The sequence below is a fragment of the Pleurodeles waltl genome, chromosome 3_2 (genome assembly GCF_031143425.1).
Source record: "Pleurodeles waltl isolate 20211129_DDA chromosome 3_2, aPleWal1.hap1.20221129, whole genome shotgun sequence".
In the NCBI taxonomy this organism is placed as follows: Eukaryota; Metazoa; Chordata; class Amphibia; order Caudata; family Salamandridae; genus Pleurodeles; species Pleurodeles waltl.
The window spans coordinates 12,400,860-12,419,897 of record NC_090441.1 but is presented as its reverse complement, the minus strand read 5'-3'; the positions used below and the strand labels follow the sequence as shown (position 1 = coordinate 12,419,897).

The following is a 19,038-nucleotide window of genomic DNA, read 5'->3' as shown; positions in this document are numbered from 1 at the left end:
AAAAAAATGTATTTCAGTCAGGGAGTGGGAGGTCCAAATAAAACAGTGTTATGTTTCTTCTGGCTACAGCAAGCTCACAAATTGAAGAACAAGGACTTCCTACCTAGAAGAAATAGGATACAGTCAGGTGTCCCATGCAAGTTCGAGTCACTCAGTCTACTCCATTCACTGCAAGACTCTGTATTCACAGATTTGATTCCCATCTGGTACACTCAGTCTTTCATCCTCTGGAAAATAATATAACCAGTACCACAAAACTAAGCAAGAATAAGCACCTGTAATTTAGTTCCAATATAAATATGCTTAAATGAGTGCTTTACAAACATGGTGTATATGTTAGGCCTGAAGAAGATTAAAATGACTATTTAAAAAAATTATAGTTTAAAGGCACCCTGACAACTTTGGTGTCAAGTCCGCCTTTGGCCATTTTAATATTTTGGAGCAAAGGCAAGACTCCATTTTACATCCATTACACAACAACGATGAGCTACAGCATGATCGCTGCTGGTAAGCTATTTGTTAAATTGATGCCAGAGGACCTTCACAACTGGACCATTGAGTAAGCAAAGCTTGTCTTGGTCTAGGCTAGTTGTATTTCCTGGATACTCCACCCAGTCCTGCCATGCCAAGGAGCCTAGAGCTCCAGGTGGCCGTGCTTCATGCTTCATGCTTGGTGGATGAAAGAGTGATGTTTCGGTTGCCTAGCAGCGGTCAATATAGTTGTCAGCCCTGCAAGGCACCGTTCTCCCTTGCCCCACAACAAATGGTAAGCATTAGTATACGTTTCTGCTTGAGGAGACCCAGCAGCAGATCCAAAATCCCACTGGGCCTGGGATAGCTGGGGCCGGGGAAGGGATTGTCTAGATGGCACTGATGGTGTTATGGTGGGCAGAGGACCTGGATAAACTTGACCATGCTTTAAGGGGCAGCCAATTAAGCAGAACTGCAGGTATGCCTATGTAACGATTTTCTGGCTAAGGTGGACTGCAAGGAATGCTACTGAGAAAGGGGTGGTATCGGAGGGCTGGCTTAAACACATCAAGTCTCTGGTCTAACTCTCCTCAGCCAAAGACTTCTACATACTATGGAGTGAATAGAGACCAATTCACATACTATGGAGTGACTAAATAGAGACCAATTCACCCTCTCTCCTAGGGGCATCTTAGAGATCCTCTCTGTTCCAAGGATTAACAAAGACATGCAAGTGTTGTGTATTCTTTCAACAAGGGACACGGAAGGTAAAGCAAAGGGATTTTTCAAGCTGCCTCAAGGCTCTCGCAGCAAGGGCCAGAGACAAAGATGTAGATCAATTTGAAAATTGTGGTTTGACAACAGCAAACAAACAATGCTCCACTCACACGATGTACTCCGTACAAACTTTGACCAGTGGTTTAGGAAAATTGAAGAAGCAGCCAAGTCTTTTCTAATGAGCCGATTGTGCTACAAATGGGAAAATGTTTGAGACTTTTAAAGGCTCTATAGCCATACACTTCTATTTTAAAGTCAGCCAATGACTCCCTGCTTGAGGACAGGAAATGATTAAAGCTTGTGACTCTATGAAGGATCCAATGCTGGAGAATCTGCAGTCACGGTCTGATCATGCTCTGACAGTTGAACAGTCTGACAAGGATGCAACAAGTAAACAGTGCAAATTGGAAGGTCAAGCTGTTAAGATCATGCTTGCCCTGAGCGACTTAGACAGACTTCTAGAACTACTCTACAGAAGCTGGAAATACAAGAAAAAACACATATGCAAATAAAAAAGGATAGGTTTAATGACTCCTGGTAGGAGCAAATTGTCCAAGGCATGATATTAAAAGATTTCATCATGAAAGCTCAGCAGGCAGAAGAGATGCATACTTGTTCAGCCAGCAGATGCTAGACAAGCACAAAGTCAAATTTAAGCATAATACCAGAAGAAAGGAATGGAGCAATGGCATCCAAGACTGAATCATTCAAAAGGCCATGAAAAAAAAAACAGATAAATGCCATGGAAGAAACAGTTAGCGGGGGGACAACGAAGTGGACGTGAAGTTTATTTTTGACACTATAAAGTTAATGGACTAAGAATGAACTGCAATATGGTGGGAAGTTTACCCAGCATCTGAATATTTGAACTATGGGATGCTTCAAAATATGTTATGATCAATCCACGATAAATTGTCTACATTAGGCTCCAGGTTTTTTTTTAAAGAGAATCAGGACGTAGCAGAATAGGTTTAAAAAAGGGTGAAATGTTTTCTGCAGGACTTTTGAGTTTTTGTTTGTATTGTTTGCATTGTATAACTCCTCCAGCAATTTGTGTGAATTAATCTTGATAGTGTGGCATCCATGAAGAGGTCCAATGGCCTATAGGGAAACTGGAAAATTACTGACAGACTGATGGCTCACAAATGATGGAAGAGTTATAGCACAATCATTCAGACATAGCATTACACTTAACATGACTCTGCACAAGCATTCCCGGTCTTGTAGAGCCACTGGCAGAAATTCTTCAGTTTTCTACACAGGCCAGCTCGTCTTTCTGTTCATTAAGAAATAGGGCTAGATGGAAAGCACTGGACATGGGAAAAACCAACTTTTCAAGGCTATCCACAAGCAAAGAGCTGCTAAGGGGTCCCCAAGTACTTTTCATAGCTCAATCATAGCCCCTCTGATTAGATTGCCGGCAAGGGTACAAATTAAAGCCAGTGATGAAGGCAACTGCCCAATTAATGGCTTTTGATGTATTTCACTTGGACACTGATCAGACCACACCATGTTCTTATTTTGGCATTAACTGCAGATAACTGCTTCTATGAAATATAAAAACATAAGAGTCTTGTGGGCTCTCCAGAGTTACTTTGCTCACAGAGTTAATTACCACTTTAGACTCCTGAAAAATAGCAAGTACAATAAGATTTATAGTACTAGGGATAACAACAGTTCCGGCCAGACTCGGTCACCAAAGACTTACCATGCAAAATATCAGAATCATCTTCAACAAAATCTATGTCTCTCAAGTCCCACTCTGCATAATTGTCAAATTCCTGATGGAAAGAAAAAGCCATAATTAAAGATGTATTGATGCGTGAGCAGCCGGTGTTACATTAGCATGGCGATGCAATCTAATGTCACTGGACTGGTAAGATTCAGCCATAAACTTAGGGAACCAGTCATAACAAGTTCTCTGTGTGTGGCTTAGCCAATAAACCCAGAACTAGGTTTCAATGAAGAAATCAAGCAGCTAGCACTTCAGTAGACATGGAGTTTGGTGGCATACAGAAAATAATAATAAGAAGTTGCTAAAAGCAATCCTCACATGCACAATGGTCCCTACATTATCAAATGACCCAACCAGTAGAACTTTCTCATCTACAAATTGTCTTATGTTGGCAGTTTTTTCTTTTGGTTGTGTAACGTTTAGCCATGCTGCCTTATTTTACTTCACTCGAGCAGCAGCAGTCAAAATTGAGCAGTCAAAGGCTACTAGGAAGCGTTTCAAGATTGGATTTTGATCCAAAGGAACACTCCGCATAACCTAATACTTAAGTCATTATAAATAATAAGAGACAATGTCCAGTCTAAGATTTCAGAAGCAATCAGTCATCAATTTACCTTTAGACTGAATGATAAGGAAGAGAAACAATGACAAAAACCATAAAAGTAACAGTTAAGATGTGGACCTCATACACAAAATACTTAATACACAACACATACATACATACATACATACATATGAAATACACAATAAAGCATACGTTGCTTGATACCACATTCATCCCTACCCAAGAACTTCTATCACTCAGAAGCAAATGCAGCTCAGTGGTTTGTGTTGTTGTGTGAGAAATTAGTTATTTACCTGTACCTCGAGTTCTCCTCTGTTAGTATATTTCATATACTTACATGCTTGAATCATTTCCCATTGTTAGGTTGGAAATCTACCGTAATCTTAAGTAGCAGTAAACAGTGTTAAAATGACCATAGGTCTCAACAATATTCGTTTGGTGGTACATAAACCTTATTTGAAGCAACCCAAACTTCAGCCAGTGAGGTGAAAGTGCTAACCTTCCTATTCCTCCTAGAAACTACCATAGCTCAGATTTCATAGCGCAAGGCGTGAGAAGAGAATATAATAAACGAGCCTCTGATTGGGGAGAAAGGAGGGTAGCATATGAATATATGAAAGATACCAATGCTGGACTTGCAGGTAAGTAACTAATTTCTTCTCCAATACTGTATCTTTCATACATTCACATGCATGAATTAGAATAGTAAGCAGTACATAAAAATGCTAGTAAATATTAGAAGGAAGAAAGCTCACCTTCAATGAAACAGGTTATGGAGGGCACCCTGTCCCACTGCTGAATCAGCAATGCTTCGTGAAGGTGTACCTGCTCCAACAGGTAGCTGCAGGGCAGATGTCTTGCAAAGGCACACCAGCGAAGAGTGCTGCCATTGTAGCCATGCCCCTGATGGAATGGGGCCTCATTCTTAGCTAGTCTGGACACTTTGCCTTGTTGTGGCAGAAGGTGATGAAGGCTGATAGCCAACGTGCTATTCCCTATTTGGGCAGAGATCGGCCTATCCTTGGGTAGCCGACGGATACAAACAGTTGGTCAGAAGATCGGATGTCCTTCGGCTTTTCCATGTAAAACTTTAAGCGCATATTAAGTGAGTACAATGATTTTTCTGCTGATGTTGTGGAATTTGGCAAAAAGGATGGCACGCTCATTAAGGAGGAAATCATTAGCGGCATTAGGTATAAATTTCCAGTTTACAATTACGTGTTCTTAGTAAAGCGGACAATTAGTTTCCCTTACTCTGTGTGTCAACAGAAGCACCAAGAGAAGCTCTGTCTTCTATGAAATTAACTTTAGATGTGCTCTGGGGAACAGCCTGAATGATGGCAGCATGAGTTGGCTCAGGACAGTGTTAAGCACCCAGGGAATTGGTGTGGGCTGTACAGATGTAAATGCTCTGAAAGGGCACTCTTAAAAGTTGCTTTATTATTCCCTATGAGAAAGCAGTGATCAAATTATCTTCCATTCTACAAAACTGTGAGATTGCTGCCAGATGGACTCTTGACAAGGTTCAGCAAATATGGAAGTATTTTGTGAAGTATTACTGCCAATGGGTGGATCCTCTTGGTTCTGCACTTGACACAGAAACTCTTCCTTTTGTCATTATAAGTTCTTATGGTAGCTTGCACCAGGCTGTTTTTACATTCTGCTGAGAGATCTAGATGACCAAGCTTTAAGTCGTCGGATACCACGCTGTGTCCTTTGTGCATATACAGGAGATCGTGGTTCATTTTTTATGGTATTGATGAGCATACTAATAGGTTCAGGAACTCTGTGAACCAGTAAAGGCCTGGCCAGACCGGGGCAATGAGAATCAGAGTACAATTTTCTGCCTTCGCTTTCCTTAGAACACTGGGGGTCAGAGGAAACGGCAGAAAAACATACGCAAAGACGTTGGATTATTTCATCGAAAAGGTGTTGCATCTGGACTCTGGCTGACAAACCCTGCTAGGTAAAATTGCAGTTTCTTGTTGTTCTGGGTGGCAAACAAGTCGAATGTGGAGCAACCCCATTTATGGACGGGATAGTCCACTTGATTTTGGTACAGCTTCCATTCATGACAGTCCGACAGTGTTGGACTGAGTGATCTGGCTGATCGTTTTGGTGCTCCACAGTGATGTCAACATGATGGGAAGTAGCAGACACATATAGCATCAGCGCCTCTTACAACAGAGATCGGAACCTCCTCCTTCCTGTAATGGTTTGGCGATGTAAAACATCAATGTGGTGTTGTCTTATTGCACGGAGCTCTGAGACATTGATATGGCGCTGCTTTTCTGCATCTGGCCATGGGCCTTTGCTAGCTAGTTTCCTGCATGTGAGCCCCTCACCCCCGCAGCCATCCCAAGAGGCTTCTGTTGTAAGTCCGTCTGTCAGATGAGTGGAAAGGAAGCCCATTGTTGATGTTCGTAGGGATTTGCTACCATAATACTGCTTGTTTCAGGCTTTTCGTAACTCAGGACAGTATTGTCCAACATGCCAGTAAACTTGCATCCATTAGCTATCCAGTTCTTGCGTGAATGTTCTCATCCGGAGCCTGCAACAGGGTATTAGACCTATGCATGAAGACATCAGGCCCAGCAGAGATTTGGGCTGCCTGATTGTGACAGACTGTTTGGTGGAGGTAGTCCTTACCATGGACCAAAGCTTAATTAGGCCTTTCTGCCGAGGGTAAAGCTTTTCCTAGTTGCTGTCTAGCATTACTCCCAAGAATTGAAGCTTTATTCTAGATTTTGTGGAGGACTTGTTGGTGTTTAGTGTTAGTCTGCTCAGCAGAACAGAGTGATGCAGGCGGTCATAGAAGTCAGTGCCTCTTCCCTTGATGGTGCCTTGACAAGCCCGCCATCCAAGTACATTCACACTTGGTTAGCAGGAACTGGGTGAATATTTGAGGCACTGATTTGAGGCAGAATGGTAGCACATTGAATTGGTAGTGCTGCCTCTAAACTTAAGAGTGTATTGGGATGAGGAAATATGCATCTTGAAGATCCACGCATGTCAAATAATCATTTTTCTTGATCATCAAGAGGACTTCTTTGATTATTACCATGCAAAAGGCTTGTTTCTTTAGGAACTTGGGCAGTCCGTCCCCCCACCACCCCCAATCCATAATAATAGGTCTCCACTGTCCTATTTTCTTCCTGATCAGAAATAATGTGGATTAAAAAAACGGATTACTCCGGGTTTTTGAGATTGTCTTTTGAGAAAAATGTCTTATTACAACTCCCTCAAATGAAAGTGATGTTCTTTCATGAGCGGCCAGTCCAGTGATTTTGATAAGAAATCCAAGGTATGACCTGATTGAACCATCTGCTGCATTCAATGGTCCGATGTTATGGACTCCCATGCCAGGACAAAAAGGGAAATTCTACAGTTCTCACCCCTATCTGCTATGGGGGAGAAGTGGAGGATTGGGTGGGAGGGTGGGGGGGAGTAAAACGGGTTGACATCTGCGAAACCTCAAGCTAGTTTTAGTAGCCTTAGGAAAATGTTTGTGAGGCACTATTTTTTCAGCCAGAAAATCTGCCATATGCCAGTATGTGGTTTCTATTGGGTGTAAAACTCTGGTGGTATCTGGGTTGCTGGGAGGGTAATATGGGCAGCCGTGGCCACCATATTGATTAAAACCTCCTCTGTAGGCCTCGGACGTTCATGAGCCACAAAAAGTTGAGTTGTCAGGACAAGGATATTGGATGGCACCAAGGGATTTAGCCCCAGTTGTATCAGTTGTAATAATCTGCAAAGTACCATCAACATGTTTCCCACACAAAGCTATTTCATCAAATGGAATATCCAGCATCATATCCTGGGATTATGGAAGGAAAAATGTAGACCACAGCCATCCCTAGTTTCTCAATATAGCTGCTTCTGCTAGTTTCCAAAAATCTGCATTTGAAACATCCATTGTAGCATCAATGATGGTTGCTGTAGTTGTCGACTCTTCTTTGACTACAGCTCTAGCAAACTCTTTCTTATCATCGAATATAAGGTTAATCAATCGCAAGATGTCATGCCACATTTGGCTATCATTCCGGCTTAAAATTGCTAAGGCGTTTGCGGCCTTGATTGATGTTACTGGCATGGAACCAACTCTAGAGCCTAAATTATCAATGCATCTGCCGTGTCTTATCAGGAAGTGCTGACAAAGGTGTGAGTGGGTTCCGATATCTGCATTGTGCCACAGAGATGATGATAAAGTCTGGTTTGGGATGGCCGGGACCATGTGTAGGGCGCTGTATTTCTTCTCCCAACAAGGCACAACAGCTAACACTGTGGCTAGTGTATTCAGCAATTTTGGGCCTTCTGACCAGACAAACCCCAGTTTAATTATTGACCTAATAGTTTTACAGGATTGTTCTTTAAAAGCATATAGGAAGCATTGCTGTTCTACCAGGAGATTACATTTTTTTTATCCTCTCATTAATTTTAAAAAAATTGTTTCCATTAACATGTGGAAACGGGTTAGGTCATGAGGGGATGTATCTGGCATGAAAGGGCGATTTGTCATATTCCTTTGGTAGAATATACTCACTCCACTCCTCATTACCCCCGTCCTCTGGCAGCTCGCCTGCTTCCTCCAAATTAGATTAGGTTGAATCTGAAGAATTATGGTCTCTTGTATCTTTAGGAGTGGGTCGGACCAGTTTTGGTGCGACTGGTCTTGGAGACTGATCTGTAAGAGGTAAAAGGGGTAGAGGTGTTGGTAGTGGTGGGGGAGATAGGTTGTTCAGGCGCTGTTGAGGGATCGGCCTTTCGAAAGCTGCCCATCATCATAAGGTTGCAAGGTTGTCAACAATGAAACACGTACCTGCAACACCTCAGGGTCATACCAGCCATGACAAGCTGTATAGTTCTGAGGGTGATCAGCTATGAAAATCTCTGACTGGTGGTCATACTCCTGAAAAGTCTTATCATCCAAGGTGTCTCCTTCAACCCCTGGGACATAAGTGACATCCAGCTACAGAGGGCTATAAGCTATCTCAGAGGCTTCCTGATCGCTCAGATCCATTCCCAATTCAGTATCGAGAATCTGGTTAGGAAGACTTGCTCTCATTTGAATTAGCTAAAAAGGGACTGACATGGAAGAAACTGCAGTCAACAGTGTGGTCATAGTTAATGGGGTCATCGTCTACTTTTGAGGTGATAGACATCAAAGCTGTTGCCGTCATGACCATGAAATTGAGAGTGTTATTGACTAGGGTTTGGTCACAGACTGCGTCACCATCGATGAGTGTTTTTTTCTTTTCTGTCGACAACAATGATGACATGGAAGTTACTGGTGGAGGTTCGAACTCACTGAAGACACTTAAGGATCTGCATTTTCGCACTGATATTTGCACAGATAGGTGTTTGTCCTGCCTGGAGCATTTTTTTGAAGAGACTCGACTTTCTCTGAGGAGGTGGCTGCAGGCACTTTAGGATGTAAGTTCAGCTCTGGGAAATCTATGCGTTTCAATTTCTGAGCCAACTATGTTGAAGTGCTTGGTGGAGCACTCTTCACGGAATCATTCCCAGAAGAGGTGTTATCCCCCTTAGAAGAATGATATTTGTTTCTTTTTCAGGCTTATTAGGTGTGCTTTCATGTCGAGCCACTTTGCCTTCATTATTAACATAGGGTTTGTCACTGTAATACCCCTCGCGAGGGCATCATCGGAGTCCTGCCGTGCTCCGGAGGACACTGGGGATATGGGACTCCGTATCCTGTTGGTCCTTACTGGTGAGCCGTTCGGCGCCTCACGGCTAGCAGCGGGCTGGTCCCCTGTGGCTTGGGGGCAGCTCGGCTGTGCGTGGGTGGAGCGTTGTCGCACTGATGGACACGTAATCGCTGTGCATGGGTTGTGTGGTGTGCCTCATGCCCCCGCTGCGGCTGGCTCTCCCCCCTGCGCCGGGGCCCTCCCCCCTCCCCTGGGGGTCCCTCTTCCCCCCTCCCCCTTGGTTCAGGCCCTTTGGAACTGCCTCAGCTCCCATCTTATTCTTTCTATTTTTTACTTTCTTTGTTGATTTTTGAATTACTACGCACACGTCGAATACAACATGTATGTAGGAACACAACTCTCAGAACCCAACTCGGGTTCTGTTACAATTACACTGGATTTGCAGAAAGTGCATAAGTAAAAATTACATGTATACTGTATGGTGAACAGTATGTAACCTTTTGTATTTCATTTAAATGTTGCCATATGTTTGATAAAACAATAAAAATATATTTAAAAAAAAAAAAAAACATAGGGTTTGTCAAAACGTTTTTATTGTTGTGCTTAAGTGCAGTTGCCTACCAATTGTGGGTTTACCAACTCTAGTGGGACTATATTGAGGATTCCTGTGATGAAAAATATTTTTTTCTATGTGCAATACTCTCTCTCTCGAAAAAGAGAGTTAGTTTTTTCATTAATTCATTCATTCATGTAACCTGAACAGTGCCAGTCACTACTATGTAATGTATGGTGTAACCTGTAACCCCCATACTGTTAATATGAATATGCACTCATTTTTGTGCAATGTTTTTCCTTCTCTTTAACTCTAATGTGCTATGCTATCCCAGGGTCTAATAATCGTTTAATAAATAATGCTAAAAATAATATACATTTGCAAACCATTATTTCCCATATACACAACAGGCATCATGTTGCGGACGTGAAGGAAAATCACCTCTATTATGGGGCCCTGAAATAACCTTAAACTGGCTACAAGTAGAAAGGCCTGTCCCACTGCAGCAGAATCTTCTACCTCCGCCATCACAAAGTAGTCTGTGTTCAGAAGTCGGTAGCTGCTCTCACTCAAAATGCAGGTTGACATTTGGTAAACCACAATCGGAGCATAGCTACATTGTCAAAAAAAACTTTAAAACATTAGGAGTACCTCCACTGAACTTTGCATGATTGCCAAGCTGTCTGAGTTCACACAGCTGACCAGAAAACTGTGAAAGTGCAGGGCAGCACTGCTTTCCACAGCAGTACTGTTTTTTCTTGTCTAACGGGATAACAGTCCGTAGAGTTTTTTAAAAAGTCGACAATAGCTTGATCATCGGGTCTCACCTGCCGTCAGATGTCTATCCACTGCTGTCTTTTTCGAGTCTCTCTCACTTCTAAGAGAATTTAAAGATACACTTAAGACTATTGCAAAAGGCCACTCGGTCTTCACCAGAGGAGATCAGTCACAATGAGTATACACTTCTAATGTAAAGTTGTGCTGGAAAATGCACATGTTTGCTTGTTTATGTTTCTTTTAGTGTGGCTATGGTGACAGCTGATCCATGCTGCTTACTGCCTCAGTCTTTCTCTTTCTGAAAATAGAGTTTTGCAGAGTGAAGCATTCCAGATACAAAACCTGTGCCTTGTCCCACCATCTGGTGGGTGTATTTTTAGTCCTTTTTTTTTTGGTAAGTGGACATCGTTGTTGACAATTTGTTGCCATGTCCTTTGTTTGCAGACATTAATAGTGCTCCATGAAGGCCCCGCAGAAGGGGACTTGGTGGTTGTAGTGGGTGGAGGTGGTGTAAGAAATTAATCTGAAGATGCTAACCACACCTCTGCATCAAGACTGTTTGGTCTATATAATAGAAGCCGGCTTTGGAGGAAAATCACCAGGTTCCTACAGCACAGAGGATAAACACCTAAGAGCGTCAAGGAAAATCAGTTTTCTACCAAACACCTTGGGGTTTTTGAACCCATATTACCCAAGAGGTCATCAATAGCATGGAACAGAGAATGCAGTTCTGGCATGGAGCATACACCATTCAGGTTCTGCCCTATCTGCTACCATAAATGTGCTCATCATGTGTGTAACCTGTGCTCACTGAAGGATCATCAGTCAAAGTGATGCAACACCTGTGCATAATTCCAGTCAAAAACATTCAAGTCTAGAGAAGAACAGAGGTGGGTACACCAAGCCATGGTGCAAGAACACTCCTCCAGGAAGAAGACAGATGAGTCATGTGAAGAAATCGAAATGGTGCAGTGGCAAGATTCCGACACCAAAAGGGAGAAGTAGTTAATTAAAAATGAAAAAAAAAAAAAATTTACGTCGAAGCACCTGAGTCTGGAAACACAAGGTACCATCCTAAGAACTGCCAGGAGGTGGAGCAGAGTGCCTCGGAATCCAGGCACCCCAAAACCACAGACTATAAAATTGACAGTGATAAATGTCAAACAGAAGCCCAAAGTGCCCAAAGTGTCCAAACCCAAATATACCACAGGGAGCAAACCCTCTGAATCAGCCTTGGCCCAGAATGTCCATTAAGAGAGTGGAAGGGAGAAGGAATGACACAAAATGGAGCCTTTGGCGCAGAAAAGAAAAACTTTGAGCAAAGTTGAACAGAAGGCACTTGGCAGCGGAAAGAAAAGTCATCTTGATGCGGAGATGAAGGCTCTGATCAGGAGAAAAGGGTTTTGACTCCATGAAGGGATACAGGATTCCTCTCCAAACGTTGAAGTAAAAGATGGTCGAGGTTGAAGAACTGGAACTGCAAACAACGCCAAAACTGACAAAAGGAGATGAAGAGGAGATCTGAGAGTGCAATGAAGAATTCAATAAAGGATCCAATCAGCACCGAATTTTAGAAAGCGACCTCCCTGAGGACATTTTGCAGACTCTCACTGCAAGATGACACTGCCAGTTACAATGCAATGGTAAAGAGGGCTTCTGTCATCTACGGCATCAAACTTGATCAGCAGGTAGAACCCAGCTTTCTACTGGAAACAGTTGTCTTCTCAGAGGAGAAGCCAATTTCTGCCAGTGATTCCCAGTGTATTAATTAGATCAGAGGGAGAAAAGCATTCAGAGAGGCAGCCGAAGACAAGGCCCTTCGCCTTGGAGCACAATGAAGACCCAGCTTATACCAAGGGCAGAGTAAACACCAACTGAACAATAGTCTCCACGACATGAAAGAGGGATAACAACCCCCCAGCAGTGGGTTCAACTCCAAACAAGGAGAGCAGATAAGTGGAAATGGTTGGTAGAAAAATGGAGTACTCAGAAGCAGTCCAGCAGTGGGAGGAAATGAAAGGCCTATCACACCATTTTCCTGAGTAGTACCAGAAAAGTGCAAAAAAATAATCTAAAGAAAAAGGCAAAAAATATCATCCAAGAGACAATAAGCAAGGATGTCTGAAGTCGGCCTTTGATGTGGCAGATACAGCCAGTAGCAAACGCTGCACCAGAACTATGCTCAGAAGAATTGTGGCTGCGTGTTCTGCTTCTAGCAAGAAGTACTAGCAGTGGTGGTAAACATGCCATTTACCAGAGAAAGCCACTTTGGAGCAACCACTGAGGACCCCTTTCAAAGACGAAAGGATAATAACACTGCCAAATCTGTGGGGCCATTCAATTCAGAGGTGGTCCAAAAACAGGAGCGACCCCAATTGGAGGTTCACATCTGATAACCCATCACTCATTTCACGCCACAAGGGTAAAACCAGGGTGCCCCAACACAACTGCAGCACCCCAATTCAGCCCTAATGAGGGAAAGCCCAGGGAAGAGAAGCAGCAACAAGGGGTGCTGGACACATCAGCATGTGACTTCAAACCAAAGGTCTCGCTAAACATAACGCCTGTAGAGGGCAGATTTGGAGGATTCCTCAAGGAGTGGATCAACATCACGTTTGACAAGTGGTTCACATCATCCAGCACGGCTACTAAATGGAACCCTTGAAACTACCGCCCAACATCAAACCAAAGCCAAGACCATAAAACCAAGTAGATCTACTTCACCTCAGAGTGGATGTGGCAGATTTGCAACAGATAAATTCAATTAAAATAGTCCCAGAAAAATAGGTGGAAAGGATTCTACGGACTCTTTTTGGTCCCACAGACAGTTCCCTCAGACTTATCTTGGACCCCAGGGCCCTCAAGAGGTTCACCAAAAAATACAATTTTATCCTGTGTTATATGGCTACATTTATTGTAGATAGGGCACATTACAGGTTCCAGTGTGTTACCCTTCAGGATAAAATTAGCCTCTAGGTTGTTTACAAAATGCCTACCTGCAATAGAATGAGTAAAAGGATTAAAGGAGTCCATGTTTATTCTTACTTAGGCAAATGGTTGGAAAATGCAAAGTCATGTAAGCAATGCCAGGACAATACAGGGACAGTAATGACAACCCTTTGGACCCTGGGTTTCTCCATCTTCCTCAAAACTGAATTCCTAAATTCCAAAGAAGAGAGAGCTTTCCCTGCTGAGGAGAATTGGCCAAGCAAATCTGCCTTTACCAGAAGGAGAAACCTCTGACTTTATAGACAGTGGTGAAGCTGATGGCATGGTGTGTATACCACTCATTCCAAACACCAGGCTCCACATGAGACCACTACAGGAGTGGCTGCAAGGACAATGGACCTGGGAAATATGGGAGTTGGGAGGATCTAGTGGTTATCACAGGCAGAGTACACAAGGAGGATGAGTGTTGGAGCGCCAGGAACATAGGCAGACCCTTCGAACTATCAGCTTCCTCAGTCGCCAAAATAGATACTCCCCACACAGGGTGAAAAGCGCACATGGGGAACTTCAAGCTCAAAAGAGGTAGTAAAACACAAGGTTTTTCAGTTGCAGATCATCAGGAAGGTCATGTAGGCTCAAAAGCACACCACCATGCTTCAACTCAACAAAAAAAGAGGTGGCAAGATTTGCCATGCTAAACAATCTAGCACAAGACATACGGACATTAGTCATACAGAGACACAAAACTATAACTACCAGGGATACAAAACGCAGAAACAGACAAAGACAGAAAACCACCTCTCAAAAGTGGGAGCTAAAACAGAAAGTGGTAAACAGGATCTTCCAAATATAGGGTTCCCCACTTCTTAGACTTGTTTGCAACTCAGAAGTATGCAAAATGCCAAAGCTTTGCGTCTACATACCCAAACCACCAGTCTCAGAGAATGCCCCATCAATACTTACAGAAACAGACACTGTTTAGAGCATCCGCCACATCCACATGGAATTTAAACCTGGTGCTAACAAAGCTCACAAAACCAACTTTTGAAGTCATGTACAGTGCAAGGCTGCAATTTCTTACTTTGACAACAAGCCTTCCTCATAGCCATCACATCCTTACAAAGGGTAAGCAAACTCCAAGCTGTCACGGATCAAGAAACATACCATCAAATCCATAAAGACAGGGTAGTAATGAGGACTAACCCAAACCTCCCACTCAAGGTAGTCTCACACATCCACCTCAATCAAACTATAAAATGACCAGCTTTTGTCCAACAACCAAAATCACAGGTAGAACATGACCTTCACACACTAGATGTAAGAAGGACAGTGATGTACTACATACAGGTAGCCAAACCAATCAAGAAGAACAATCAGTTCTTCATTTCCTTTGCCGCAGCAACCAAGAATGCATCTGTAGCAAAATGGACCATTACAAGTGGACAGTCCACACGAGACCCCGATAACACCCACACTGCTTAATGTGTGCAAGATTTGCATCAGGAAAGGGAGAAGGTGAATTTAACACTAAGGAAGCCATGGGCAAAGAAACACCAGATTAAAGAATCTGAGGATGTCGACCTGCTGTGGAGCTTCTGTGGGGTGCGTCTGACATGAGTGTGGGGAAGGACCTACCACCAATGGTTGACACCCATTTACAAGAAAGAAAAAAAAAGGCTAAAACAACCAATTACAGACCCAATCACTAAATGGCAGAATAATGCACAGCATGTGTGAATCCAGATAGTCTTGAAGCTGTAAAACTACTCCAGGTAAGTAATCATATTATTTCAACTAACTGGACTGCTATTTCAAGACCATTCAATTTTTTCGTTTTTCTTCCTTCTTATTTTAAGGGAAACTGAAACCATATTTTTTTTAATACCATTTACTCATGGATGCAGATGGTGTGTGTGCACAGGGTGTTCTCACGGCCTACAGTGATGCTGCAACACATGCGAATACTGTTGTTTCTTAATGCAGATGTGCATGCGGTCTCAAAAGCACCCGCAATATTCCTAAAACCCCTGCATAAAACTCCCAACTCTCTATTCTCCTTTTTCTTTCAAATGACTCTCCTTTTTTCCATCCTCTGACTACGTCCGCTCTTGAAGTACAGCCTACTCTAAATTACATGCATGTTTGCCTTATTCTTTACTTCTAAATCTCTGCAAATTGTCTGCAACTTATTGCACAGATCACAAACTCTCCTTTAAAAGTCATACCCTGCACCCTAAAAATTCCTAATCTCCTATAGCTCATTTATTAATATCACCAACCAATTCATGACATTCCCAGATCCCCTTCTCCCGCTAAAGCTCACACCTAATTCCTACTAATGTGATCTACCACACAAAAACTGGAATAAAGGCATGGAATGGTTCCTGTAGAGCACACGACTAATCCCAATAACCAGTAATAACTACAAAAAAAACACTAATCCGGGGACCTGGAGCAGCATGCTGCCCATCAAGGGTAGTAAATGCTATATAATGCAATTGCAATTAATTATATATCCCACACTAAAACTAACCATAACATTTAACAGCCAGACAGCCGACTGTAGGTCATACAGGCTGCTTAATTATTTCCTTTTTACTTTCAGACACTTACACAAACGTAAGACAAAACTGCTAATGGTCATATCCATCACCTAGTACTACACCAGTCCACAGCAACAAACCACCCATCAACAGTTGAACAGGCACAGAATAACTGAAGAGATCAGCCATATACTGCTGGGTAATGGAAGCCTCCAACTTAGTCCAACACTGCGGGTCCTGACTAGCAACACACTACGGGCACTTCTTGGCATCTCACAATGAACAATCTGATTCATTAGTAGTTATCTCCCCCACTTTTCTCTTTAACCTATGCCCTCTCAGGACCATAAATTTTAAAACACAACATCTCTCTTCGGACAACCTGGTAAATGGACTATGAACATAGCAAATGCCAAAAAGGGACCTACAGCACTGCTCAAAACTCCCAGCTTACTGAAAATCATAAACTGCGTGCCTATCCCTCACTCTTCTTCAACCATCACACTGCTAAGCACTGAGTCCCATAGCACAATAACCACACCTCAGTGGTCATCATACACAACATAGAAACACTTACCACACAGGATCAAAACAAAAACACTCTTGTGTCTACACACCCTACACTATATAGCGTACTACCCATGCAGGCAAGCACTCAAACACCCCACATAGAGATAGGTAAGCACTATTAAAATGTTGCAGTACAATACAAAATAGTGTCAATCTCCTCTCTAGCCTTAAGAGTCTTTGAAGGGAAAGGTCTGAAAATGTCACAGTCAAGGCGTCTGCGCTGCATAAAGGCAGTAAACACATTGGTCAAGTGGGTCATCAGAGTAGATTTTCTTCGGACTACAAGTAGAGCAGGATTTTTTCTCTGACAGTCATGATAACAGTTGGTGAAGGAGGATGGGTCTCCATGGTCAAGCAAAATGGAAAACTTTTAGAAATTAACCCCAAAAATACACAGTTCACTGAAAGCTGAAAATGGGACTGGCTATACTCCAGAGTAGATCAGAAATATCAGGATAAGGCTAATGAAAGGTTAGAGCAGAGCTCTTCAGATGTGCTCCTTCACTCACGACTTGTGGCAGAATTCTGAACGATGGTGGTCTCCAGGACAAGTAGGAGAGCTAGCACTTATACCTCATCGGTTGAAGGTTGGGTTGCTTCAAGTGAGGTAGCTGTGCTACTAAACAAACACTACAACTGAGGCCTACAGCCATTTAAGCATTGTTTGCTGATAATTAAGATTACTGGGTATTCCCATCCTGACAACAGGGAATGATTCAAGGATGTGAATATATGAAAGATCCAAGCCCAGAGAAGTGTTTTGTTCAAATTTAGTTTAAAAAAAAACCCTTTTAATTTTTTATTGCATCTTGGGTGTACCAAAACAACAGTTTGGGGGAATGGCTGGATTCTGACTGATTACCTGAGGACGAGGTATGCCAGGGAAACTATACAAGGTTTGATCTAACAATGCACAGAGGACTAATACAGCCAATTAGGTCTACAAAGCATCACATAATCATGGTGGGTGAAAGAGGAAAAGTCGGAAGTGGTCAAATGAGACAGGGGTCCAACTAGAATAAATTACCATATGCCCCCGAAACCTAACGAGAAATGCAGTTTATTTCCTTTGCTGCTAGCTTTTGAAAAATAAAGAATGAGAAGCATACTGACATCTTATCGTTTATATCAACCATTCACATGAGCTTTGTTTAAATTCCCCTCAATGAAAATCCTGAAAAACATGGCCACCAATGGACTTTAACTGCTGTCAAAAGACACTTGCTACATTATGTTAAGGGGGCTAGTGCAAGTGAAAAATGCCTGACTGTTCATTCTATGACTGTTGAACATTTCTGTCGCTGGATGTCAGGGTCACTTTCATAAGAGACACTGTTTAGATTAGAACAGAAACGTACCCCTCTTTAAGTCCTATGGTTAATACTCAAACCTAATCATTCACCCATTTGCACAGAGTCCTGCTAACTTATCAGTCAACTTTAACCAAGGAAACCAAACATAAACATGAGTACCTCAATAAAGTCAGCTCTGGCAGGCATGTATCCAGCCATATCCCTGGAAAGCAAAGAGTCAAAAACAGGCCGAGGAGGATCGTCAGCAGCTGAAACAAGACATTTACATTTGCTGAAAGGTTTACATTATCAAAAAATTGCATTTTGAGGACAGACCTTATCAGACATTTTTCTTTCAAATGGTGGTGAAGCAAACAAGACAAATTAAATTACTTGAGGCACTTAGAATATCAACAAACGTAAGCCACACTCATGCAAGCAGGGTACAGAAACATTCTCAAACGCATACCCCACAAGGCACAATGTTCACTTATTAATTTGCGACGGCCTACTTTACATGGTTACAGAGTCTTGAGTGTTCTGAAGCAACTGCTGCTGAGTGAAGTGTGAGACCAGGGGAAGGACTGGGCATGGGATCAGTATGCAAGGTTCCTTTGTACATTTAAAAGCATGTCAGCCCACCATTTTTCCCACATGTTAAGTTTAATAGAGCACACCTACATTGCATCTGTACCCTCACTCAAGTCCCTCATCTTTAGCAGCCCAGGCCTGCTCCCCCAAGGAGACACTAGTAAAAAGAACAAGTCTGTCAGCAAGCAAAAATACTCGCATTTAGTTTGATGGTTTGCTCTGAGGCCTTCTTTTAGGAGAAGATGGCAATTGCTGCAGAGTAATTGTACAGGGAAAAGGGTGGCTTAAGCGAATAACATGCATAATAGTCAATTTTAAAACTGAGGTGGATATAGTCATCGAAATATTGACAAGTCACCAGGTCACAGTATTAGCATTCACAACACCTGATAAACTATCTTCATCAAACGTACCAGGCAGGACACCAACTTATAGGACCTGGTAGGTATTCACAGGTGAAAGCCACTTGGAGAGGAAGCTCAAGGGACCACCATGGAGAGAAAATGGCCTTCCAAATTTTACTGAAGGGGCAGCCATGCACATTCA

The 19,038-nt window shown here is 42.6% G+C and overlaps 1 protein-coding gene across 2 annotated transcripts in view; it reads right to left on the bottom strand.

Annotated features, from left to right (window-relative positions):
• Positions 1-19,038, bottom strand: part of TADA2A (transcriptional adaptor 2A) — a 241,860-nt gene that overhangs the window by 187,747 nt on the left and 35,075 nt on the right. For both annotated transcript variants that reach the window (XM_069226575.1, XM_069226576.1), the window contains 2 exons: positions 18,082-18,170; positions 2,957-3,029 (listed from right to left, as the gene is read on the bottom strand). In XM_069226575.1, the coding sequence (XP_069082676.1) occupies positions 2,957-3,029; positions 18,082-18,170 (162 nt within the window). The remainder of the gene's footprint in view (positions 1-2,956; positions 3,030-18,081; positions 18,171-19,038) is intronic.